Here is a 26,092-nt window from a genome sequence, read left to right as displayed (position 1 = left end):
CTTTGGCTCTCTAATGCAATTAAATAGATGTTTCAGGCTGAGAATGAGGGTGGAGTCCAATTTGAAACGTTAACCCCTCGCCCCCTGGGAAGCAGGTTGCCCCTTTAAAGCGGTGGCACTGAAGGTATTTCCAGATTAAACTTGCTTTTAGGATTCAACTTGCATTCAGTTTTGGAGCTTAATTAGACTGTAAGTGTTTTACATAGAGATATGAGATCATTTCAATGTGTACTGGTGTTAATCTGTGATTTTATTGCCAATTATAAATGGAAATGTCAATATTTTCTTCCCAGGAGAAAATTATAGGCTATGCTTCTGAAATTTTGTCTTTTTAACAGGGACTCATTTATTCAAGGCTGCATTTATTTAATCAATAATACAGTAAAAACAGTAATATTGTGAAATACTATTACTATTTAAATGGAGTCCACCGAGAAATGTGACGTGGTGATTCAACATTTCAACGGAAAGTTCCTCAAAACCCCACCAGGAGTGCCAGGCAAGTGTCAACAACTCAGTGTGTTCTAACAATATTGCATCCTAACCAGGTGCAAAGCGATAAAGTGACAATCACCTAGACATTTTGTTGCCCACTTGTCTATTCTCTCAGCTCTGTCCACACTAAAATCTCATTGCTCAAGTCCCTCTCCATATAGCTGTATATTAAAGGAATAGTTCAGCCAAAAATGACATTCTGTCATCCCTTACTCTCCCTCATGTTGTTCCAAACCCATATGTTTTTGTGAGTAAATGATGACAGAAATCTCTTTTTTTTATGAACTGTCCTTTTAAATATTTAATATGTTGTTCTGATTTCTGATTTCTCAAAATTACACCTGTCTCACTCACCATGTCAAGCTTTAGATATATACTAAACCCCTAAGCTCAGTGCGATTTAAAGCTCTCGTGTGAGGAAGCACACATCCCCCCACTTTGAGTCGCTCTGCTCATCAGCTTCATATGACAGGATCTGATTTATATGTTGATTAAGGTTTAATTTAAGCCTGGTGTGCATGAGGAAAACAGTTCCCAGAGGGCAGCAGAATGTACTGCATATACGAGAGACAAACATTTATACTGAAGACAGCATTTAGAACACATTTAACTTGCATTACCTGACGTATATCAGAGTGATACAGAATATTAGTGAGATATGAGGTTGATTTTATCTATCCGCATTAAATTGGGTTGTTAAAAATGGGCTGTGATATTATTGGTTGGCATTATTTTTGGCCTTATTCCAAAATAATTTCAAATGCCAAATGTGTTATTAGATTTGCTGATTTCTTTAAAAGAAAATCTTAACTGACAGCATTTGTGGCATAATGCTGATTACAACCAAATTTCATTTCCACTTGTCCCTCGTTTTCCAAAAAAGTGAACAGGGCCAATCTGCAAACTTTAAAATACTCTCAAAGTTTCAAAGTATAGCCACAAGACATAAACCATATGAATGTTTAAAATATTTTAAAATGAAAAATGTGTTTACTAACCATTTCAATCCAATTTCACAACTTTGTTGCCATGAAAAAATTATGTTGTAAACAATAAAACGAATGTAAAAATGATTTAAACAGCTCACATAATACAAGTTTTAGCTGATGAATTGTGACCCTGGACCACAAAACCAGTCTAAAGTTGCTGGGGTATATATGTGGCAATATTCATGGGTCAAAATTATAGATTTTTCTTTTATGCCAAAAATCATGAAGATATTTCGTAAATATCTTACTGTAAATATATTAAAACTTCGTTTTTGATTAGCAATATGCATTGCTAATAACTTAATTTGGACAACTTTAAATGTGATTTTCTCAATATTTTGATTTTTTTGCACCCTCAGATTCCAGATTTTCAAATATTGTCCTATCCTAACAAACCATACATCAATTGAAAGCCTATTTATTAGCCTATTTATACTTCTCATGGGTCAAAATTATAGATTTTTCTTTTATGCCAAAAATCATGAAGATATTTCGTAAATATCTTACTGTAAATATATTAAAACTTCGTTTTTGATTAGCAATATGCATTGCTAATAACTTAATTTGGACAACTTTAAATGTGATTTTCTCAATATTTTGATTTTTTTGCACCCTCAGATTCCAGATTTTCAAATATTGTCCTATCCTAACAAACCATGCATCAATTGAAAGCCTATTTATTAGCCTATTTATACTTCCAGATGATGTATAAATCTCAATTTCGAAAAATTGACCCTTATGACTGGTTTTGTGGTCCAGGGTCACAATTAATATAAGCGCTTTTATAAAATTAAAAGCTTCACATATCCTCCAAAAAATGGTCCATTCACTTCTACTGTAAGTGCCTTACTGTAATTCCCTTTTTGCTTATTTTTAAAGAAAATGATCATTCAAAATTACTTTCCATGGTCATCGACATTATGCTGATTGAACTTGTATTGAACTCAGAATATTTCTTTAAAGTAACAAACACTCAACAGCCGTGCTCAAAAAGACCAGAGACATTTATTAAAAAAGTAAATTCTGTCACCTTTTTTTAACAACGACAAAAACTTTATATCACAGGCGCACACCCAAATGTGTAAACAGTGTTGTTTAATGGTGTAATAGTGCAACGCTCAGGGTATTTTCCTCAGCAATGTGCTTGGTGTTTGTTCCCCTGCTGTTGCGGAGCTTTCTTGTTTCGCTTAGAGAGAGAGAAAAGGTGAGCAAAGGCAACAGAAACAGAGCTGGAGAGGTTAGGGTGGATGAGAGCGAGAGAGAATATGCGATTCCTGTTGGATGCATGTAGGTGTGTGTGTGTGTGTGTATCTGTCTGTTTTCTGTTTGAAGGAGGCATAGGCAGAGGGCTTGGGGGGAGCGTAAAAGCACCTGACAAGACAGAGAGAGAGATTGGAGAGGGCAGCCTGCAACTCTGGCAGTTGCTGTGTGATTTGTGGGGTGTAGCGTGCGGCTCGGTGTCAGACCCAAAGACAGAGGGATGATAGATGACTTCATCTATACCTCTCTCTCTCTCCCTTAAAGTCTCTTGGGGGGGGGGTGTAAAAGCAACAGACAAGACAGAGAGAGAGAGAATAGGAAGAGAGCGATTGGAGAGGGCAGCCTGCAACTCTGGCAGTTGCTGTGTGATTTGTGGGGTGTAGCGTGCGGCTCGGTGTCAGACCCAAAGACAGAGGGATGATGGATGACTTCATCTATACCTCTCTCTCTCTCCCTTAAAGTCTCTCTCTCTCTTTTCTCAGTACTAACAGACTGCTGGTCAACTCAGTCTTGTCTTTACCTTTACACCGTGTCTTAACCTGGTGCGACATGATAAAGTGACAACTGATAAAAATGTCTTCCATGTAAATCTGAGTTGTTACTAACCAGCTGCGACCACGACAAGCAATCAGCATTTTTCGGTCATTTGGTTTCTATTTCTGTAGCGTTTTCCTGGCCTCGTCCACACTGAAATCTGATTGGTCTGAATAAAATATAGAATAATGTGTATTATATTAATATAGACTACCGTTCAAAAGATTGGGGTCAGTAAGATTTTTAATTGTTTTTGAAAGAAGTCTTTTTTTTGGCTCACCAGGACTGCATTTATTTGATCAAAAAAGTAATATTGTGAAATATTATTACAATTTAAAAATAGCTGTTTTCTATTTAAATATATTTTAAAATGTAATTTATTCCTGTGATGCAAAGCTGAATCTTCAGTCTGCAGTGTCACATGATTGTTGAAAACAGTTGTGCTGCTCAAACGACAATCAAATGATGCTTCAAAAATATTTTATATAAATATTTTAGGTATCGCTATGCCTCTTATTAACACACCAAGGAGAGTAAAGACTTCAATGTAATAATTTTCCTGACATAAATCAATCTTCTGACATAATTCAAGTCTTATGACTCTAGACGACTTAATATATAGTGTACAGGCCATGTGGACCCTTTTTACAATGATTTTGGTCCCCATCCACTGTAGAGAAAAAAAGCAGTGTGAACATTCTTTAAACCATCTCTTTTTTTGTGCTCCATGAAAGTCATACAGGTTTAGAGGAAAACAAGGGAGAGTAAATGATGACAGAAATTTTATTTTCAGGTGAAATATCCCTTCACTTGAAAAAGAAAAGGCTTCTTCTGAGAAATGAAAGGCAGAGAGTGAGAATGGGGTGATATTGTGCACTCTAAAGTCAGGAATATTGCTGCAGCCGTAGCCAGCCTTCTGATAATGCATTCAGCCTTGAAAAGGAGCCGTGCATGTATTGATATCCAGGTTTAAAGCTCAAAAATAGGGCCTTATCGGTTTTCTCTCCCTCCCCTTCTATTTTCCATCTTTCTATTTCTCTCTCTGTACTTACTATCTAGTAAGTGGATCACACAAGCCTGTGGAATAACTGTGTTTTGCACAAGTGGTTCCTCTTGAAACTTGCTGTGAACTGAAGATTTTCTCAAACAGGTGTAGCGTTATTAAAACATCAGACATAAAAGAAATCAAATCTGCAGTATGCTTTTACAGAAAAACATTACACACCTGCATCCACCTATATGCTTCTTGCACAGATTTTGTTTATTTGAGAAAGAAAAAAGAACCTTGTTTGTCACTTAAAGGGATAGTACACCCTAAAATAAAAAAAACTCTTTCTTCATTTACTCACCCTTATGTTGTTCCAAACAGAGCTATCCAAACAGATAGCACTTGCTATCACTTGCTCTGTCGTTCTCCTAGTCTCTCTTGTCTCCATCTGCTGTAGGTGTGTGTTTGCTCGCGTGTTGTCCTGATCCAGCTTACTCAGACTTCTCTAACAGGCCACGACGGGACCATCAGGCCTGCATGCTCTCATAATTACACAGGCTCGTAGGAAACATGCTGATGCTGGGGTAGATAATGATGACGATCGTGTAATGCCATGACCCCTCCATCATGCACAAGCTCCCTGTCATGGGACGTCCAGTGCTCTTTCCGTTCTGCTGATCTTTTCTACATGCCCAGCTCAAGCCTGTGGGTTCTGTCAGATCTTGGAGTGCGTTTCAGGCAATTTGGCTGGCATCCTGATCTCGACCTTAATCCGTTTCTTCTTTTTTTTCTCCCTCCCTTCTTCTCTCCGTCTCACCCTATTTATGAGCAAAGTGACCTGTTTGGGAATCACGGCTAGGATGTGCTGACATAACACTACACACATACATATGCATTTATTCTGGAATTATTTAGCTGATGGTAATTGAAGGTAAAATTTAGATACAGGCACAATTTCTTATTTACTGTGACACAAGAAAGAAGCAGTACTCTACACATAACTGAAAAATAACAAATTGAAAGGGGAATGGGTATATGTAGCAAGGGGTCAAGGTCTGGCTGGTTGGATTGGCCCTGTGAGGCCCTGCTGGTAGATGCCATAACTACACAATCTTGCTCCAAAAAAACATTTTCTTTTTTCCCGTTGATGGCTGTTCAAAAGCAGCTGTGTATTGTGACAATATAAATATAGAAGCAACGTATACAGTATATCACTAATATTTCAGTATAGCATAGTGAATGTTTTACCATTGCTGTATTTGTTTCAAAAGGCTTTTGAAACCATGATATGGTCTTATTTTTTCCCTGTCTGCTGCCTTTAACATCACAGTTCAGGATGGTTTGCTAGTGAAGGGCTTGAAATTGTCCATGTGCTTGTTGCCATCATTTTATTTTCATATATTATTTATTTCATATACTGTTGTTTTTTTTATTTTTTTATTTAAAAAAATATTTTATGTAAACACATTTCAGTTTATTTAAAAAAAAATACTTTATTTATTTTTTTACATTTACATTTATTCATTTACCAGACACTTTTAAAGTGACTTGCAAATGAGGACTATAACAAGCAATTGTAAGCAAAACATTTTTGCCCTCTAATTAAAAATGTATAAAATGTTATAAAATATAAAATATTATTACAAATATATTTTTTATTATTTTACTTTTTAATGTATTTTATTTCATTTCATAGACTAACAATCATGCCAAAAAAGTATGTTGAATTGAAAATCCTGGGATAGGGTCTTGTGTATGTGTTTTCCCACGGGCTGATCAGTAAAGTGACTTGACTTGTTAAATTGCTGTGAGTGTTAGCTGTGACTGAGAGAAAATGTAGGCCTGTACTAAAGTGCTTACAAGCCCACTGACAGTGAGACTGTGAGAGAGAGTACTTACACCCCAATGTCTGCTGATGGAAGGGGAGGCTAAATTATAGGGCCTGTCAGTGTGTGAGAGACCAGGCTGGTGTGTGTGTGTGTGTGTGTGTGTGTGTGTGTGTGTGTGTGTGTGTGTGTGTGCGACATTGGGATGACCCATCAAATTTGGTTCCACTCGACTCGCTAATGCCTGCGAGACTGGGAAATCAAGCTGCCACGGAAGCAATACTCCATCTGAGGATTTGATTGCTTGCAGTTGAATGGGGCATGTGTGTCAGTGGTGAGGCCAGAAATCACTAAGAGAGAAACCTAGTTGAAAATTCTGAATGAATAACTATTTTAAAATATATTTATTTTAAAATAATTCAATTTTTATTTTTTGAAGATGCTCTTTTGCAGCCAGATGGTGTAGTTACGACATCTACCAGCAGGGGCCAAACCACTAGACAGCCACATTGTTCCACTGTTTGAAGTGAATGTATCCTTAATCTATTGCAATGCGCTCTGTCTGTTTACATACCACACCATCGAAATGAAATGTAAGATAGCACTCCCCCTTACAAGATAAATCTGTGAGAAATCTGATGATCTGGTGTGACGTTATTTTTGGACTGTTTTTGGGTTCAGTTCTTGCAGTGTTTGTGTTCCATTGGTGAGGTCATACTGGAGGGCTCTCAGGTAAGGGTTTGGCGGCCCGGCGCTGAGGCGTGGAGGTATCTGGAACATTCTGATGTATTTATGAGCACTGAGCTGGCTTCTGACTGATGTTTGGATAGTTTGTGCTTCAGACAAGGCGCTCACACGCTATGTTTGGGAGAGAGAGAAAGAGAGAAATTCTATAAAGGACGTGCTAATGAAGCTGTTTATTTTCCCTGGACTTACTTGCGAACATAATGGGTGCTGGCACATATCGTTCTCTCACATTCTCTGCGTGCCTCTTTCTCTCTGTTTCCTTCTTTCTTTCTTCCCTTTTACTGTTTTTGTTCTCTCACTCTATATATTTAGTGGCACTTGCTAAGGCATACATCGCTATCATTTCTGCTCATACTTTGTGTTGGATAATTCTCAAAATATGTCACCACTCTATCACAAAATGATCTTTTCAATTAATTTATCTTGACATTAGTACTAATAATTAAGGTTTTTAATAAAATAGTAAAATTAGTTTGTATTGTTTCTTTATTTAATTTTATAAAATCTTATATATTTTGCTTTTTATTAAATTTTTATTTTAAATAAATAAATCATTATTTAATTATTTATACTTAATAAAGACACTACAATTCAAATGTTTGGAGTCGTTAAGAATTTTTAAATATTTTAAAAACAAATCTATTATGCTCACTAAGGCTGCATTTATTTGATAAAAAAAAAACAGTAATATTGTGAAATATGATGACAATTTAATGTAATTTATTCCTGAGATAACAAAGAAGAATTTACATCAGCCATTACTCCTGTCTTCAGTGTCACATGATCTTTCAGAAATCATTCTGATGGGCTGATTTGCAGCTGAAGAAACATTTCTTATTATTATCAATGTTGAAAATTTTTGTATTTCTTGATTTTTTGCTTTCATTTTTTTTTCAGAATTCTTTGATGAATAGACAGTTCAAAAAGAACAGCATTTATTTGAAATAGAAATCATTTGCACAGTAATGTAATTTACTGTAAAAAGAACAATGTTGTGCCAAACTATTTAATGTACAGTATTATAAAAGATCAAGATCTAGAATTATCCCTTTATATGGGGTTTCTTGAATATTTAATTTATTAATGACAAAAACATTAAGGAACATTTTTTCTCCATATTTTGAGATCATTTTGGTGATAAAATTGGTAGGGAAAATCCCATAGACTTACATTACTTACACACTTGCAACTGCATAGCAAAATCCAATCATCACTAGTGGTGAGTTCTGTACAAGCAAGCAGCACTCACAGGTGGTTGAGGAGGGGCCCCCCCCCCCCCCCCCCCCAAACGACCTGTCTTGGGATTTCTGAGAGCATTTGTGCACATCGTTTTCTAAAACGGCTCCATTTCCAGTTCTCTGCCTTTCACTTCCCCAAAACTCACTTTTCCCATCACCTTTGAATAAGCATGAACCTGTTTTTTTTTCTCTGCAGGGATGTGACAAGTGTCCTCAGAGTACAGGAGGCAGGAATGAAAGGTGTTTAGATTTGGCTGTAGTCTTTAGAGAGAATGGCATTGGTTAATGAGGTGGAGGGCAGTGTGAAAACCCCACACTCTCTGTGGTGAGGCCTGCTCTGCAGATCTGAACACTAAGTCAGATGGATGGCTTTTACAATGCTCGTAAACATGCAAACATGACGCCCGTGACCTCAGATACAGGAAATGCTGCAGGCTCTCAGGATTCCTCCAGTGTCCCATCATGCCAGCATGTGCGTTTAAATCTTTGCCATGTTTTTGAGTGAGAGGAGAGAACACTGGGTCCTAAACGTGAACTGACATATGAAATAATTCACATTTCTTCATATATATGAGCTGCACAATTAATAAAGTAAAAAATTGGCTGATCTGCAGGTCTCATGATACTGTGTAAACTTGCAATGACAGCTTTATTGATCATAACAAGATGGGAGCGTTCTATTATTGACGCTTTACTCGCTTTCGGTGTATAATTTATTCAAAATCTGATAACAGGGTTTTTTGTTTTTTTTTATTCTGCTAAGAGGGCCAGTGAGAAGTTGACTCTTTAGGCAATGTCTGGATTTATTGATGCATAAAACATCAAAACATTCATTCAAGAACAGCTTTGTTTAGCCTAAATATAAAATAGTTTTTCATGTAAATTCTATTAATCAAAATTAAAAATGAATCATCATTACATTATCAAGAGAAAACTAAATCGTTTTATTTATGTATTTCCTAATCCTGCAGCCCTATTTATAGTGCATACAGTTGGAGTTTATTAAAGTCTAAAAGTGACTTTTGTGAATACATCTATCACCAGCCTAATTTTACAGTGCGTCTGAAGTCTAAAGAACCCTTGTGACGTTCGTAAAACACTTTTACATTCGCATGGGACAGTTTTGCATGAGCACAGAAAAACTTGATATAAATAAACCCGAAACAGTAACGTGCAAGTTTTCATGTCAGGTCTCTTTTAGCCTTTTTTTCCCGTCTTCATTCTCCAAGGATGCGTTAAATTAATAAAAGGTGACCATAAGATTTATATTTCTAATAAATGATGTTCTTTTGAACTGTCTATTCATCAAAGAATTCTGAAAAGAAAATGTAGTTTCAACAAACAGCTTTTCAAACACTTGAAATGAGGGAAACATTTTCCTGCATTTTTAACCAGCAAACACGAGGGAGTGGGTTATTTGCATGTGCTGTCTGTATATATCATACGATGAATTACAGCTATGTAAGCATCTTTTTTCAACAAAGTTCTGTTTACCACCTGCTTTCCACAGTGCTAATAGTTAATTGCGGCTGGCAAATAGTGCTGACTTTTGTGAATACATCTATCACCAGCCTAATTTTACAGGGCGTCTGAAGTCTAAAGAACCCTTGTGACGTTCGTAAAACACTTTTACATTCGCATGGGACAGTTTTGCATGAGCACAGAAAAACTTGATATAAATAAACCCGAAATAGTAACGTGCAAGTTTTCATGTCAGGTCTCTTTTAGCCTTTTTTTTTCCTTCTTCATTCTCCAAGGATGCGTTAAATTAATAAAAGGTGACCATAAGATTTATATTTCTAATAAATGATGTTCTTTTGAACTGTCTATTCATCAAAGAATTCTGAAAAGAAAATGTAGTTTCAACAAACATATTAAAGGGATAGTTCACCCAAAAATTAACATTTGATGTTTATCTACTTACCCCCAGGGCATCCAAGATGTAGGTGACTTTGTTTCTTCAGTAGAACACAAATTATGATTTTTAAGTCCAGCCGTTGCAGTCTATCAGTCGTATAATGTATGGCAATGTAACAAAATCTATGAGAGTAAAAAAAAACATGCACAGACAAATACAAATTAACCCCTGCGGCTCGTGATGACACATTGATGTCCTAAGACACGAAACGCCAGAGCGCGTACACACCTCACGCATCGGATGCCGTGCACGCGCGCGCTCAAGGAAGTTGGGCATAGTGTTGTATTAGAGGTAAAAAATTATATAAATACTGTTCGGTTTCTCGCACAAACCGACCATTTCGTGTCTTAGGACATCAATGTGTCATCACGAGCCGCAGGGTTTAATTTGGATTTGTCTGTGCATGTTTTTTTACTCTCATAGATTTTGTTACCATTGCCATGCATTATACGACTGATATACTGAAACGGCTGGACTTAAAAATCATAATTTGTGTTCTACTGAAGAAGCAAAGTCACCTACATCTTGGATGCCCTGGGGGTAAGCAGATAAACATCAAATTTTAATTTTTGGGTGAACTATCCCTTTAAGCAGCAGAGCTGTTTTGAACACTTGTGATAATATGAAATGTTTCTTTTTAGAACCAATTTGGAAAGTTAAAATGATTTCTTAAGGATCATGTGACACTAAAGATTGGAAAAAATGGCTCCTGCATTTTCAAACATATACAAACAGAAACCAGTTCATTTAAATTGTTATAATATTTCACAATATTACCGTATTTTTGACCAAATAAATGCAGCCTTGGTGAGCATAAGAGACTTGTTTAAAAAACATTAAAAATATTATTTAAAAAAATAAGTATAATTTATAAATGCATGTATTCACATAGAAGGTGTTTGTGCTGAAGAAAAATGACAATTACTTAATTTAAATATGCATGGTGCAGACTGTCTATGCTTAAACTGGATTGCCAGTGGTTATTTTATTTCTTTTGTTTCTTTTTTATTTTTTGCTGAAATATTGCACACAAAAGTGGTGCAACTGTTTAGTGAATTCACCTCACAGAGAGACAACTTAATGTTATTTTCTGTTTTCATGCAGTAAGAACATTCCTTCTAAATGAAACATGAACTTCAACCTTTAAATGAGCATGCAGTGAACTGGCTCCTGACCTTGCATTTTGCAGTGTTTTATTAGAGAACCGAGACAATAGTCTGTCTCTCTCTCCGGTGACCTGCTCTCAGGCCGAGCTGTGCAGACCAGCATCCACCAAACCAAAGTCAGACAGGCCCATTAAAAGGCAGGAAGTGGGGAGGCTAAGCTGATTATGCAATGTTTGTATTCTACTCAGTGCACGTCTCGCTTTTGCTGTCTGTCTTTCTGTCTCTCTCTTTCTGTATTGTCTCTTTTCCCCTGTTCTCTCTCCACTGAGGGGAAATGTCAAACCGGACAGTGATATTTACCTGTTTTAGCCCAAACAAACAAACCAGTGCACAGAGTAAACTGCTCTCCCAGCACTGATCCAAGATCAGGGAATCACACTGGGAAGCGGTTGTTTCACGTTTTATTTGTTGTCATTACTATTAGCATTAGCATGAGGGTTATAAAGAATGCATGCATTACATTTGTAACCTTAGAAAATGCTGCAGGTCATCATAATTCCTCAAGTATCCTATCCTTTTTTTTACGTAATGGGACACACATATTAAAGATATTTGTAATATTACAAAAGATTTATCTTAAATAAATTCTGTTCTTTTGAACTTTCTGTTCATTATAGAATCTTGGATTCTAAAAAACTCAGAATATATTTAGATTTTAAACATTGATAATAATAAGAAATGTTTCCTGAGCACCAACTCAGCATATTAAATGATTTCTGAAGGATCATGTGACACTAAAGACTGGAGTAATGCCTTCTGAAAATTCAGCTTTGCCTTCATAGGAATAAATTACATTTAAACATTTAAATTAAATAAAATAAAAAACATTTAAATAAAAAAAAATCACAATATTACGTTTTTTTTGCTGTAATTTTGACCAAATAAATGCAGCTTTGGTAAGCATAGGAGACTTCTTTGAAAAAAATGCAAAAAAAAAAAATGTTGTTGTATACTGTACATAACAACCAAAAAAAAAAAAGAAACAGGCATCAAACGTATCATCAAATGCAGTGCATCACGGAGACCTCTGTTTTTCCACTGTCATTTTTTTTTCTTACAAGCTTTCTTACAAATTTTAACAATATTTTACATTTTACTGTAACCATACATTCCTTGTCTTTTGAATACTCTGTAAATTATAAGATCATTTTAAATTCATGACATGTTACATCTTTTTGCAGTATTTCACAGTAAAATTATATGTTTTGTTGCATCTCAGCTTTTCCCTTACAGTTTACCAATTTACATGTTTTACTGTAGTATCTTTACATTCTTTTTGCTTTAAGATTACAATCATCAACAGTGTAGCATGTGTTTAAATCTTAAACCTAAATTAATTGTTTATTTCCAGCGCGTCTGTTTTGTCAGTTTGAAACATTATTAGAGTTAACGTTGGTTGGAGGGTGAGCAATGAGGAGCCAGAATTTATTTCTGTGCTCAAACCTTCTTCTATCGTGAATGTGTGTCTCTGCACAGCGAACAAGGTTTCTACGGGGAACTGAAATGACGTATTTGGGAGGCTTCTTAAAGTAGGAGCGCTGTATTGTATATGCAGCAGATGTTCTGTGTGTAAAACTCCAGGATAAGGCTCACGCCCATGGCTTCATGGGAAGGCCAGGCTTCCCATCTTGCAAATAAACGTATAATACCAGGGTTGTGGTGTTTTTGCATTCAGTGAAGTCTCATGTCTCACCGAGCATGTGTGGGCTCACCTCACAGCAGCGCTCAACTCTGGGCTGTGTTTTTCTCTGTTTTCTCTCTATATGTATCATACAGCGGTGGCTGAATGTGAAACCAGAGTACACCGTCGTTCCTGGACCTGAAAGCCACTGTGCCAAGCTGGCAGCGTAACAGATCTGTGCGGTAGGCTGCTATTAGAGCGTGGGCGATGTGTAGACACCAGCTTTGTCAGGGCCACACGCTCCTCCTACCCACTGAGTGCACACGGTTCCAGGGCAAACAGTGCTCTTCCTGTTGGTAAACACCATTCTTTCTTTCCTCTCTGCGTGTTCTAGAACAGGGAGTTCCATGTGATGCACGTGTACACATGTTGTTTTCAAGGCCTTCTGTGTCAAACCAATCTTCCAGTTAAATCAGCGTCTTTGAGTAAGAAAACCCTGATTAACCCAAATGTGCTTAGTATCGGTGCATCCCCTATGATTGCAGCAATGCAGAATCATAATCACAGAATCCAGTCATAAAAATGCAGTTTACTGTATAACTTAGAATTATCATGGAATTTGGCAAAATTTGGATGAATAAATCCAAAGTAGGGCTATATACTTAATGGCAGGTCTATATACTGCTTGTTTTACGTTTTAGAATACACAAGCAGCGCCGTTTCATCTACTATACTTAGTATGCTACATGAAAATCATGGTGTTTTCAGAGTCTGCCGTCTCACTTCAGGACGTGAATCCATAAACTTAATTTCCAGAGCTACTCTGGGAGTTCACCACACAAGCATTTCACCATTTTATTTGATCAAGACTACGTATAATCATATACACACACAGAAACCCGCCAAGATGTTTGCTTTAACTTGAAATTATGACAGAAATATACTACTATTGTACAATACAATATACTTCTCAAAGTAACAACAACAATAATAACAATACAGTTGACAATAGTTAAAAAATAATTTGAATTATTATTTCTTAAGAAGTATATATTACACAATATACATTGTGAATATTACACAAATTTTCAACCATGTTTTAATTGTTCATTTAAATGTTTCTTATATTTAAACAGTAAATCTCTGTTTTGTAGCACCTTGTTTGCCAAAAATGGAAGGAGTTATTTATATCTAATTTGATTACATTTTAATAGATTAATTAAATTGTTAAACTCATTTGGTTGCCATTATTTTTTATAACAATTTTGTATTAAATATAAAACGCAAAATCCAGAAAAATTAAAACAGAATTTCTAGGGGAAAACACATTGCATAGGACTCTAATAGTAGTAGCAGTAGTAGTAGTAGTAGTGGTATTTATTTATTTATTTATTCAATTGATGAGCTGATTATTGAAATTGAATTAAACCATTAAAACTGAATCTAGAAAAAAAGAAAAAGAAAACATGGAATTTGGGATAAATTAAAACAGAATTTGGAGGAAAGAATATAATGGAAGTCATAAATCCGTGTATCATTCGATCATTCGTTTTTTGATTTAATATTGAAAGTAGAAAAATTAGAAAACGGCTCCTATTTCGTTTTTTCGTTTTTCTCCAAAAAACGAGAAACGAGAATTCAGCTTAAATTTTCGTTTTTCGTTCATGGGTGGAAAAATGAATAAACAGCTTGAATATTTGATTTTTACAGGTGGGCGGGAATTAAACGCCCCTTTCTGCTGATTGGTCAGCCGAAGATCAAACCGCGCCATCTTCAGTTCTACATTTTTCTATTTTCAATATTAAATCAAAAAACGAATGATCGAATGATACACGGATTGTCATAGGGCCCTACAGCTTGTTTGAGGTCATCGGGAAGGAAAGGATGGCAGGTATGAGTGAAGTAACAGAGAAATCTGTGAACTTGAGGGCCATCGTAGGGCTGAGGGTGGGAAACTTGGGTGTGGCTCCAGGAATGCATGCCGCCCACAATGAGAACTGGAGGTCTGTGGGAGCCCAGCTGGAGTTGGCACACAGGACGACAGTCATGGATTAGAAACACATGTCTATCTTATTGACGGACCCCCCACCCCTTTCACATTCCCTCCTCAACTGAATATCTGCAGTGCCATGACCCAAAGTTAATAAACAGCTTGGAAATACATGTGGTTAGAGCTGTCTGCTTGGGTAAATGTTATGGAAGCACTTATGGACACACAATCAAACACACTTTCAATACAAAAAAATATTCCATTAACATATTGTGTTTCGTTAAATTATGCTTTCATTTTTGTGTTTGTCTCTATAGGATTTAAGAGAACGAGCATGAGTTTTTATTGGGAAAACTCCCAAAGCAATGAAAAGTGGGCCAACAGTAATTCATATATGCCCCATGAGAAAGAAAAAATTTAAAAAGGAGTCAATAAATTATGAATTTTCCCTGCAATAGTTCATGTTACATTGAAAGCACGTCATCATGTTGGGACACTTACTGCAATGGTGTGTAGAGCTCCAAGGAGACTCTGATTAAAATATTGGCGAATTGAGATGTGTGCAGCGCTGCAGATGTTTGAGTGAGTGCGTGTGAGTGTTAGTGGTTTGCCCTGTGGTGGTTTGTGGAATAGCGTCATGCTTTAGCTCATTAAGTGTGATAAAGTGTCAGATTGAGATACCTTAACAGCTAGTGTGTGTGTGTGTGTGTGTGTGTGTGTGCGTGTGTGTGTTCTTGTACATATGTTTCTGTTTGTGTTGATAGGTTTGAAGCCATCTAGCATGGCCTGCGAACCTCCCTTGCCAAAATTTATCACAGTAACCATGGTTTCCACCAAAATACTACAGCTGTGTCTACAATATACCTGTGTAGAATTTGGTATTAGACACCACAGTCATGAAAAATAAAGTAAGCAAAATGACAGAAACCTTCAGAAAGCGTTTGGAGGAGATACAGAATTAATTTATTATGGTATTAGAGTTTTAACAGCTGTAGTAACTACAATTTAGCATTTTTGCTACTGTGTAACCAAGATGTTGTTATACTTTTGCTAGAGTGGGTTTTGTGTTGCTTTGCAGTGGTTTTAGCATGTTGTGGCTGTTAGCCTGTAGCTAGGAAGTTGCTAAGGTATTCTGGGCCATTACGTACTGTCTCAAGTCAAAAGAGCACACTTTTAAAAATAAAGGTGCTTCACGGTGCCATAGAAGAACCTTTTTGTTTAAATGGTTCCATAAAGAACCTTTAACATCTGAAGAACCTTTCTGTTTCACAAAAGATTCTTTGTGGTGAAAGAAGGTTCTTCAGATTACAAAAAGGTAAGAAAGAGATGGTTCTTTAAAGAACCTTTGACTGAATGGTTCTTTGTGGAACCAAAAATGGTTCTTCTATGGCATCGCTTGAAGAACCTTTTGAAGCACCTTTATTTTTAAGAGTGCAGTGTACATTTTTTTTCCTGTTTTTCCTGAAAATTCTGTGAAAAATTGTCATAATTGGATTTCAGATGTCATTTATGTTAATAGCACAAATGGTATTAATTACAGTTTTAAGAGTTAAACTTAAGCAATAGTAATAGTTATGCCTGTCGTATCTCATTGTATATACACAAGGAAAGTAAGGTTGTTGCTGGAGGTATTTGTTTTTGTGTGCGTGCGGTATGATTTCCCTGGATGAATTTCGGGTCTGAATCAAAAATCAGTCGTTCTTAACACAGGCTCAAAACGTTCCTCGCATGAGTGAGATTCAGCACTTTGAGTTCAGGGCAACCTGACTAGCAAAACAAACAGAGCTAATGCCAAGCAGAGTCTGCTCATAAAATCAGCATGGATATTCCACCACGCTCCAAAAGCAGCACAAAAATTCCCAACGTTATTTGGCTTCGCTGTTTTATGATGGCGCTGCTTGTTATTTTAGAGTTCGGCCTAAACTGTGAGGGGGTTTAATGCAGGGCGTTTCCCACTGTCTCAGCTGAAACACACACACACACAGACTCATTGTTTTTGAGATAGGGCAGGGGAGAGCTGCTTGCTCAAACATTTAAAGTCTGCCGCAAAAGCTGTGATCTTTTCTGCTGCCTCGATTTCGGTCTGTCCTTCACAATGGAGCCGCTTGTGTTGTGCTGCCATTATCAGTGCTGGCCAGCGTGTGCGTGTGTGTATAATAGGAGGGTGATGACAAGGCTGCAGGTGTAGACCCTGCCTTCTCTGCAGGTGGAGGAGAAACACTTTTACCCCACCTCACTACAGCTCAAAGCACAATGAGATCACAGGGGCCAAAAACTCTTCTCCTCTTCTCTTCTCTTCTCTTTTAATTTTTTCTTATGTAATCTTTTATTAATAATTTATGATTTGGCAAGAGATTTTATATAATTTAGAGAAAATTGGTGTTTATAAGAACAACTTGTATTGATGGAGAACAGCTTGTTTTAAAATTGTAAAACATTTTGATTTTGGAAAAATGCACACGCACGCGCACACACACACACATTGTTCATTTTATTTATTAATTCTAATTTGTATTTGTATTTTTTTCATTTGTATCTTATTTTTAAATACTTTTGGAATTTATTAGTGACTATCTCATTCAAATGTCTTCTGTTTTCTTGTCTTGCTTGTCTCTTCTCTTTTCTTTTTTTGATCTCTTCTTTTCTTTTCTTTTCATGTCTTATCTTTCCTCCTCTTTAAACAATTAATGAACAATTTATGATTTGGTTAGAGATGTAATATATTCTAAAGAAATGACACACACACACACACACATATTTATATATATATATATATATATATATATATATACAGTATATACATATTTTCTGTTTATCAACTGTCTCTTCTCTTCTGATGTCTTTTCATCTGTTGTTTTCTTGTTTCTGTCCTCTTCTTTCATCTAATCTTTTCTCTTTGGCATCATGTCCAATTAGTGTTTTTCTGAATAATTATAGTCTTGAAATGGCTATTTTATTCTGAAATCTTTGTTTTGAAGACTTGATCCCTTGTTTGATGTCTCATTCTAAACAACAGACAAATAAGAACAAACAACAGCTTTTAAATAATCTATTCGGCTACAGAATACGTAATGTACTGTTGAGCTGTTTCAGCAGCTTGTTTTTTATTTGTTTATCTGGTTCTATGCAATATATGTGCTTATTTACGCACAAAGCATCCTCTGCGGCCTGTGATACAACAGCTTTCTATTGTTCCACAGAGCAGCTGAAATATCGCAGTGCAGGTGAGAGCACGCGGAAGAGAAAGTGTTCATTTTTCTCTGCCAAACTAACATACTTTCAGAGGTGACTGTAGAGTCATATCGCCGGAGGGCAGGATTACTCCGAACAGTTGTCTGGACTCCACAAAGCAAAAACTCCTCCTCCTGCATCTATCATCGCTCTCTGCCAGATCCCATCATCCAAGGAGTTTGCGCTCGCTTTAAATTACTTTTTCTGGTTGCCGAGGAAACCAAATTAAGTTTAGCTTAGCTGTGGCATATGGGAATTTGTTCAACTGGAGAGCAAAATTTCCTACTCTTCAAGTGTGTTCGGAGACTTCAGAGAGGTGTTCCACACCCTGCAATTCATATTGCCGTCATGACTGAGCGAGAACATTGAAGTGTTTCGCTTCAGCGCCTGCCATCCTGCTTTGCACTTTTGTAAGAGAACTATTTTGAACTCTCCGCTTGCCTTTTGCATGAACCGGCCCCTCAGGGTCGTAGAGGAGCCTTCTCGCTTTGCTTTCCACGTTTGGTAAGAGATAGTAAGCGAGATACACACTTCAGTGAGCACCAAAAATAAACAAACAATGTTTCGAAACAATTCGGCTGGCGCAGTCAACGCCATTTAAGTTATTTACTGTCTCAATCAGGTCATTTATTATTTTGCAAATATTAAACAAGGTGCTTTGAAGACCTGCCAGGGAAGTTGTTTTGATGGTGGGGATTTGAGAGGATGCCCGTGCCAAAAGTGGAGTGTCGAAGACATAATGGAAGGAGGGGGGCTTGCAGGAAGTCGAGGGTTGTTGAACTTCAAAAGGTCATTGGATATTCCTCCACTGCTCTGTGGGCTCGGTGTGGGTGTGATACCTGTGGTGTAACATTTCCCTCTCTGTTCAAAACACACTCCACATTCTTTGCCGAGGTCATGACCTTTCCATCAATCGTACTGCGGTTGACCTATGGAGGTATCCGTCCATTCCTCCCTCTCGACTAGCTGACTGATCTTTTATATTTTTCTGTGTTTGTTCCCTCTCCTCCACAGCCCCGACGGAACCGCTGCTGTGCAAGTTTGCAGATGGAGGACAGAAGAAGAGGCAGAGTCAGAGCAAGTACCCTCAAAATGGCCGACCGTGGCCTCGGGAAGGAGAGGTGAGCATTGGCATCCTCAAAGACCTACTAATATCGGTCTATCTATCTGTCTGTCTATCTATCAATCTGTCTGTCAATCGATCTGTTCATAAGCCCGTTCATAACTTGGCTTTTTAATAAAAATTGCATTTATATTAATTTTATATATTTTTCATTCTACTTCCTAACATCCTGTTTGCTGCGTCTGTTCAAATTCAATTCAAATGCAGCCATTGGAATTCAGCTTCAATTCAGTTCCAAATGACACACAACCTGATCCTATGTACTTACCTTTTCCACGCCAGCTTCTGCCCTATTTTCCCCCCACATTCCCTTTCCCAGAATACCCAGCTTTGAAGAAGGGAGTATGTTGGAAACAACCCCTTTGTTTCATACTTAGGATGGAAGAAAGGGAGGCGGGAGAAAACATTTGATTGATGGAGTCATCTGGCCATGTTTAAGTTCCCAGTCTTTCACTCAAGTCCTTTAATCTCTCCTCTCCTGTTCTTATTCTTGCAAAGCAAGTCGCGCTGTCTGGGTTGGCTGATGGGAAAACAACTGGCATTTTCTGGGCAGCCCCAGCTGCTGGCATGACGTGGCAGTTTAGCGAAGCATGCCCAGATACTGGCCAGACCGTGATCGCCCATTATGGGGAGCTAGCAGCCGCCATGATTTGGCTGCACTCTCTCATGAAGGCATATTTCAATATGCAACCCCAGGGGTCCACATTAACTAGATAGAGTGTCCAGTCACACGTAGGTTAGGTCGATGGTTTTCCCACCAGTCTCCAGGTTTTCTCCCCCACTGAGGAAAACTTGGCGCCTGACAAAGCTGCAGTATATGAGCATTGTTTATCTGCTCCAGTCCAATACGGGTCTAAGCGGTCAGCTTTCCCCCCTTATTCACTTAGCTAGTGTGGCTCTGTCAACATGAGCTATGCTTTCTGCAGCCTTGTAAATACCAAATAACTTCGTGCAGTATTGAATCCGAGCCTGTCTGGTATTACAGCCCAGCGCTCTGAGGTAATAGATCCAGAGCTACAAGTCTCGGCCATGTGCTTTTAAAGATATAAGGACCACTTGGCCGGCCCCTATTAGATGACCCTGTTCTATTGCCAGCATTACTCAATAGACTTTATAGGATACTTGCTTCACCAGAACAATCTTTCACTCTTTTTCCTGTCTGTGTTGTGTTTCAGAGTGGCATGGCGCTGACCTATGATCCCACTGCAATGCAGAACGGGTAAGACTCTCGTTCATTTGTTGTTTTGAGTTTTCAATGCTTGTTAAGGTTGTCCGAGGGTAAAACGATTAACTTAAGCAGTAGCAGTGAATCCATCCTCATACCAGTGATTCCTGCTAAAAAAGACCAGCAATACAACAAAACGTACATTGTTGTGTTTTGATGATATTGTTATTATGCTAGTCTGAGGCTTCCTGTAACGTCTGACATATTAAATAATATATTTTATGTTTTAGAAAGAAGTTTCTTGTGATTTTTTTATCAGAAATACAGTAAAAGCAGTAATATTGTAAAATATTACAATTTAAAACAGCTGTTTTCTATTTGAATATATTTTCAAATGTAATTTATTCCTGTGGTGGCAAAGGTGAATTTTCAGCATCATTACTCCAGTCTTCAGTGTCACATGATCATTCAGAAATCACTCTAATATGCTGATTTGCTGCTCACAAACAGTTAAATAATTTTGTGAAACAGGATTTTTTGATGAAAAGAAAGTTCAAAAGATCAGCATTGATTTGAAATAAAAAATATTTAGTAAAGTGTTTACTTTCACTTTTAATGCATCCTTGCTTAATACAAGTATTTATTCTAAGTATTTAAGACTCCAAATTTTGTTTTGTTTTTATTTTTTTTGGTAGTTTATAAATATGCATATATAAAAAGACATACAAAATATCAGTATATCTTAGTAAAATTGTTTAAATTTGAAATGCATTTAATTATTCAATGGTTTTATTATCATTTTATGTGGGCATAATACATTTTGAAATGCATTATAATTAGGATTAAAATAATATGCCTCAAATTCTTGCTTGGTATTTGTATCATATTTGATCAGTTTTCAAACCAGTTTTTTTATTAATAATGTTTGAAAGATGAACAGTTGCTTGTAAATATACATTTTGACTATCAATAACTAAATACAAGTTAATTTAATTTATCAACATTTCACAAAAAAAAAACATATATCAACACAAAGGTGGACATTTTGGAAAAGGTAACTAAAAAAGTCCTTCTACTTCCTGAAGTATATGAATAATCCAGAGGGCAGAAAACATGTGGTACATCATATTCAAAAGCTTTTTTTCAGGAAGGTACTGATCATGTTAATGAGACATATGGCTTTAAAGGGTCAATTAGCTTAACCACCAAGACTTCCTTGACTAACCAGCAATCTGGTCTATTCAGCAGTGTTAACAACATCTGAGGTGCAGTGAGTAGGCATAATACTGAGCTCTTGTTGAACATTGTTGCACCGAAGAGTGTAAGAGTTTCGTCAGGTGCTGGTTTCAGGGCAGGAAGATGGGTACTGGACTAGGGGAAGTAAGACCATTTCTATCTGTCCGCTTCAGTGGACGGAAGGCCCAGGGCTCTGTCTCTGATCCGGCACTCTGGGGAAACAGTCATCATCGTACCTTGGTTACCAGCTCCGGCTCCTTCTGCACCCCTGACTCAGCACTTGCTGTCTGCAGGAAAGGGAATGAAATAAGGAATGACAAAAAATATGCAATCGGGGAAAAAGAGGCGAATTCTTAAATGCTTTATTTGTTTCCTTTCTCCTTTCCAGCACTTCTACCACATTGCGTTAGGGTCAAGGCCGGAAAACCATACTGGATGCTCGTGATCTTCGGGCCCTTAGACGGCACTGCATCACATACAGGAATGTCTGAAAAACATTTGATATGTCATCTATGTTGTATTCTGAATAAAATATTGAAATTTGAAACTTCCACATTGCATTCTGTTTTTATTCACAATTTGTACAGTGTCCCAACTTTTTTGGAATCGGGTTTGTATATACAGTATATATATATAGTGAGTTCATACAGTCAGTATTAATAACAGCATAGTGCTAGGCTAAAAAAGGATTGCACATTAACGTAAACTGGTGTGTAAAGCTTCACATTTTAACCCTGCTTCAAATATTGTGTTTCCTTCTTCCTGGACATGCTCTCACTCAGGTCGTCTTGTATGACTGTGACATAAGGGAGTATGAGCTCTCTGGGGCAGACAGCGTTTCTCTCCCCATGCTCCATTTCTCAGCTGCCAGACAAGCCGATCAATAAAGCCTAGCAACGGAGCTTGCAGATAAAACATGTCCGCAGTAGGTACACAATGATAAATAAAGTCCTGCTCGAGAACTGTAGCTATTGGAAAATGCTGTTGCTCGGGTAACACCGAGAAGTCAACAAATTAACTGTTGTGACACAAGCCTGTGTAGATAAACACACAAATATATAAAAGATTTCTATTTCAAAGTCTGCGTTCTTTTAAAGTCTGCGTGAACCGGAAGTTGCTGCCGACTTTATTTCAGTGCAGTAACGTATTTCCAGCTGAAACGGAATATTGAATAGAGGGCGTGGTTTTAATTTTGCGCTTAAGGATATTCTGCCCAAGCCGTCAATCAGAAGTCATCAGAGAAGGAATGCCATTCCAGAGCGGAAGTAAATGTTCAGATTTTGATTAAAGATTTCCAAGACAAACAATTTTTTTCAGCGGATTAACTTGCACGGATTAATTGTTCACATCAAGACTAGCTGTATGCACTAGTAAAGTAAATAAAGTCCATTTTGATTTCATGCCGACTTTAAACTTTTCTATGGAGCAAAACATCCTGGAAAATAAAATGTATCATGCTTTCCACAACAAATATTCAGCAGCACAAATGTTTTCAGCAATGATAATAATAATACATGTTTCTTGAGCAGCAAATCAGCATATTAGAATGATTTCTGAAGGATCATGTGACACTGAAGACTGGAGTAATGATGCTGAAAATTCAGCTTTGCTATCACAGGAATACATTACATTTTAAAATAGAAAACGTGTGTGTGTGTGTATGTGTGTACCTGGTATTTATGTGAAAATGTGTGATGTGACATGTGGCCAAGTATGGTGACCCATACTCGGAATTAGTGCTCTGCATTTATCCCATCCAAAGTGCACACACACACAGCAGTGAACACACACCCGGAGCAATGGGCAGCCATTTTTGCTGCGGCACCCGGGGAGCAGTTGGGGGTTGAGCACTGTACATTCACTCCCCCCACCTACAATCCCTGCCCGGTACGAGACTCGAACCCACAACCTTTGGGTTACAAGTCTGACCATTAGGCCACGACTTCCCACATTCCCCAAATGTCCCCACGTGTGTGTGTGTGTGTGTGTGTGTGTGTGTGTGTGTGTGAGGTATAAACATATAAAAAATAATTTAATACATTACAGTACTGTGTTAATACTGTTAATGTTACATGTACAAACTTCATATTCAATTTAAATCATTTGTGTTGCACATTTCACATAAATATGCTGGTGTTACATGTTTGTTTTTTTCTCTTAAATTTTTCTCTCAAAGTTGTAACACTCTTGTTTTATACAAACAGAACTAACAGTGTTTTTGTGTATCTTACAGGTACTACTCCTCACCATACAGCATCTCCACAAACCGCATGATCGCTCAAACGTCAATCACTCCATTCATCGCAGCCTCTCCTGTCTCCACATATCAGGTATGATCACAGCATATACACAGCATTCAGAACAAACACATGCTGCAGGCAAACAAACTCACATGTTTACATTTATACAGTGGCCCTTAGAAACATTTGGACACTTAAGATGTCTTAAAATATGCATTTGTTTTAAAGACTGATAGCACAGTTCCTCAAGCAAAACATTTCACAAAAAAAGTGGTGTGTTAAATTAACTTAAAAATAATTACAGTAATTCCTAAGAAGAGTGTAATTTGTTCTGAGAAGAGGTTTAGCACCAGTTTTTTGCAGATGTTTGATATCTAATGCAATGACATTTAGGCATTTTTAAGTGAAATTTGAGTGTCCAAATGCTTTTGGAGCCACTGCATACAAACACAATTACATGCAAACACAAACGCAATTTGTGTCACACACATATGAGGAGAGCATGTGGAGGTATAGCGTGTTTTTCATCACTCTCTGTGTTTGCTCTCATGTTAGGAACGCTTATTAACGCTGTTCTCCAGCCCTGCAGTCAGACGGAGTGAGCAAACAGTGACTATGAGCATCCTTAATTGATTTGGCTTAAGCTAAACCAAACAAAACATTGCTGAGCGTAGAGAATAGCTAAGCCCTTTAGATCATGTACCTCCCGTCCTCGCGCAAACACACCGACACACACATATGCGAGCACAAGTGCACAAATACAAACCACCCACGCTGACCGGAGCGGCGCCCTAGTCTTAGTTTGCGCTCTCAGCCGCACGTTTGTTATGATAAATTCTGCACGCCACCAAGGTTATCTCTTAATCAAATTTCATGTTATCATGTGCAAAAGTGCCCCGCTGGCCGGCGAATTAATTTTTAAATTGCAAACTGTGCTGAACCCGCCAAAACGAGTTCAAAGCCAAGCTGACAGGAAATCAATGCGCTACTACCTTTATTTCTCCCCTAGTCTCCCCTAGAACTTCGAGAATGGAACAAGAGACAAATGTTTCCATCTCCGGCGAAAGGACAGAGAGAAGGAGAGAAAGAGGGAGAGCAGAGCGAGAGCATGAATCTTTTAACAATCGGGGGGAGAGAGAGGCAAGGTGTGCGCTTACACATCTTAGTGGACTTAGTGTGTTGAGAGAGAGAGAGAGAGAGAGAGAGAGAAGGACGCCCTAGGCGGATCACAGTGATGAACAAATCCCAAAGGCTTTTCTTCCTAGAACAACATAAAAGGACACCGCATATAAATTTAGACACCTACAACCGTTCAAACACACATTCACGAAAATAAATGCATACATCCATCCTCTCAGACAAGAAGTGACCAGTTATTCTCAGTCCGTGTGGTATAAAAATAATACGCGTAACTGTGTTATTTTAGTGTTGTTGTTTTATTTATTTTAATAGAATTTTTTTATTTATTTAAGTAAAAGTTTTTGTAATTTTGCGTGTTTTTCATTTTTATTATAATTTTTTAAACGTCTATATAGTTTTTTTTCATTTCTATTTCAGTTTTAGTTAACTATGTACATCTGTTGTGTGCATAAATATATAATTATATCATGTATAAGTGTATAAATATATAAATAATACTCAAAAATATAGTTATTTTAGTATTATTTTTATTTTTTATATTTTCAGTTTTCATTTTGATTTTAGTTATAGTTTTTGTAACTTGGTTGTGTGCGTTTGGCATTTTTATTAGTTTTTTTATATGTTTTACATTTTTTAGATCTAGTTTTTATTAATTTTTATTACAGTTTTTGTTTTATTTATTTTAGTCTCTTCTGTGTGTGGTATAAAAATAATAACCAAGCATATCGTCTCAGGTTACGTATGTAACCCTAGCTCCTTGAGGGAACGAGACGCTGCGTCGGAAACGCTAGGGGAACGCCCTTCAGCGTGACGGGCTCTGAACCTCGTGTGTAATCAGACCAATAGATGGGCGAGATGTCACGGCGGGTGACGTAATGACCAGGAAGCTATAAAAGCACGTGCGGTGAGACCAGCGTCAGCTTCTAGGAATGAAGCAAGCGCTGGCAGGAACGCCGCAAGTATGGCACCGCGACGCAGCATCTCGTTCCCTCGAGGAACTAGGGTTACATACGTAACCTGAGACGTTCCTCTTCAGGAACTCGAGCTGCGTCGGAAACGCTAGGGGAACGCAACTGCCCACGCCGCCAGACTTCTAAGTCTTTGCCTAATGTGGAAGACTGCACAGCTAAGGCGAGAGAACAGAAGAGCCAGGATTGGCTCGCATGTCTAGGTCATAGAACCTGA

General features: G+C 37.5%; 1 protein-coding gene across 1 annotated transcript in view; it reads left to right on the top strand.

Annotated features, from left to right (window-relative positions):
* Positions 1–420: 420 nt before the first annotated feature.
* LOC107551178 (RNA-binding motif, single-stranded-interacting protein 3-like) overlaps positions 421–26,092 on the top strand; it is a 42,102-nt gene continuing 16,430 nt past the window's right edge. Inside the window, exons 1-4 of the mRNA XM_016232703.1 lie at positions 421–499; positions 19,018–19,124; positions 20,302–20,345; positions 23,761–23,857. Coding sequence (XP_016088189.1) covers positions 421–499; positions 19,018–19,124; positions 20,302–20,345; positions 23,761–23,857 — 327 coding nt within the window. The remainder of the gene's footprint in view (positions 500–19,017; positions 19,125–20,301; positions 20,346–23,760; positions 23,858–26,092) is intronic.

The sequence above is a fragment of the Sinocyclocheilus grahami genome, unplaced genomic scaffold, assembly GCF_001515645.1.
Source record: "Sinocyclocheilus grahami isolate Dianchi unplaced genomic scaffold, SAMN03320097.WGS_v1.1 scaffold417.1, whole genome shotgun sequence".
Classification (NCBI taxonomy): domain Eukaryota; kingdom Metazoa; phylum Chordata; class Actinopteri; order Cypriniformes; family Cyprinidae; genus Sinocyclocheilus; species Sinocyclocheilus grahami.
The sequence above is the reverse complement of the archived record's forward strand: the minus strand, read 5'-3'. Positions and strand labels throughout refer to the sequence as shown.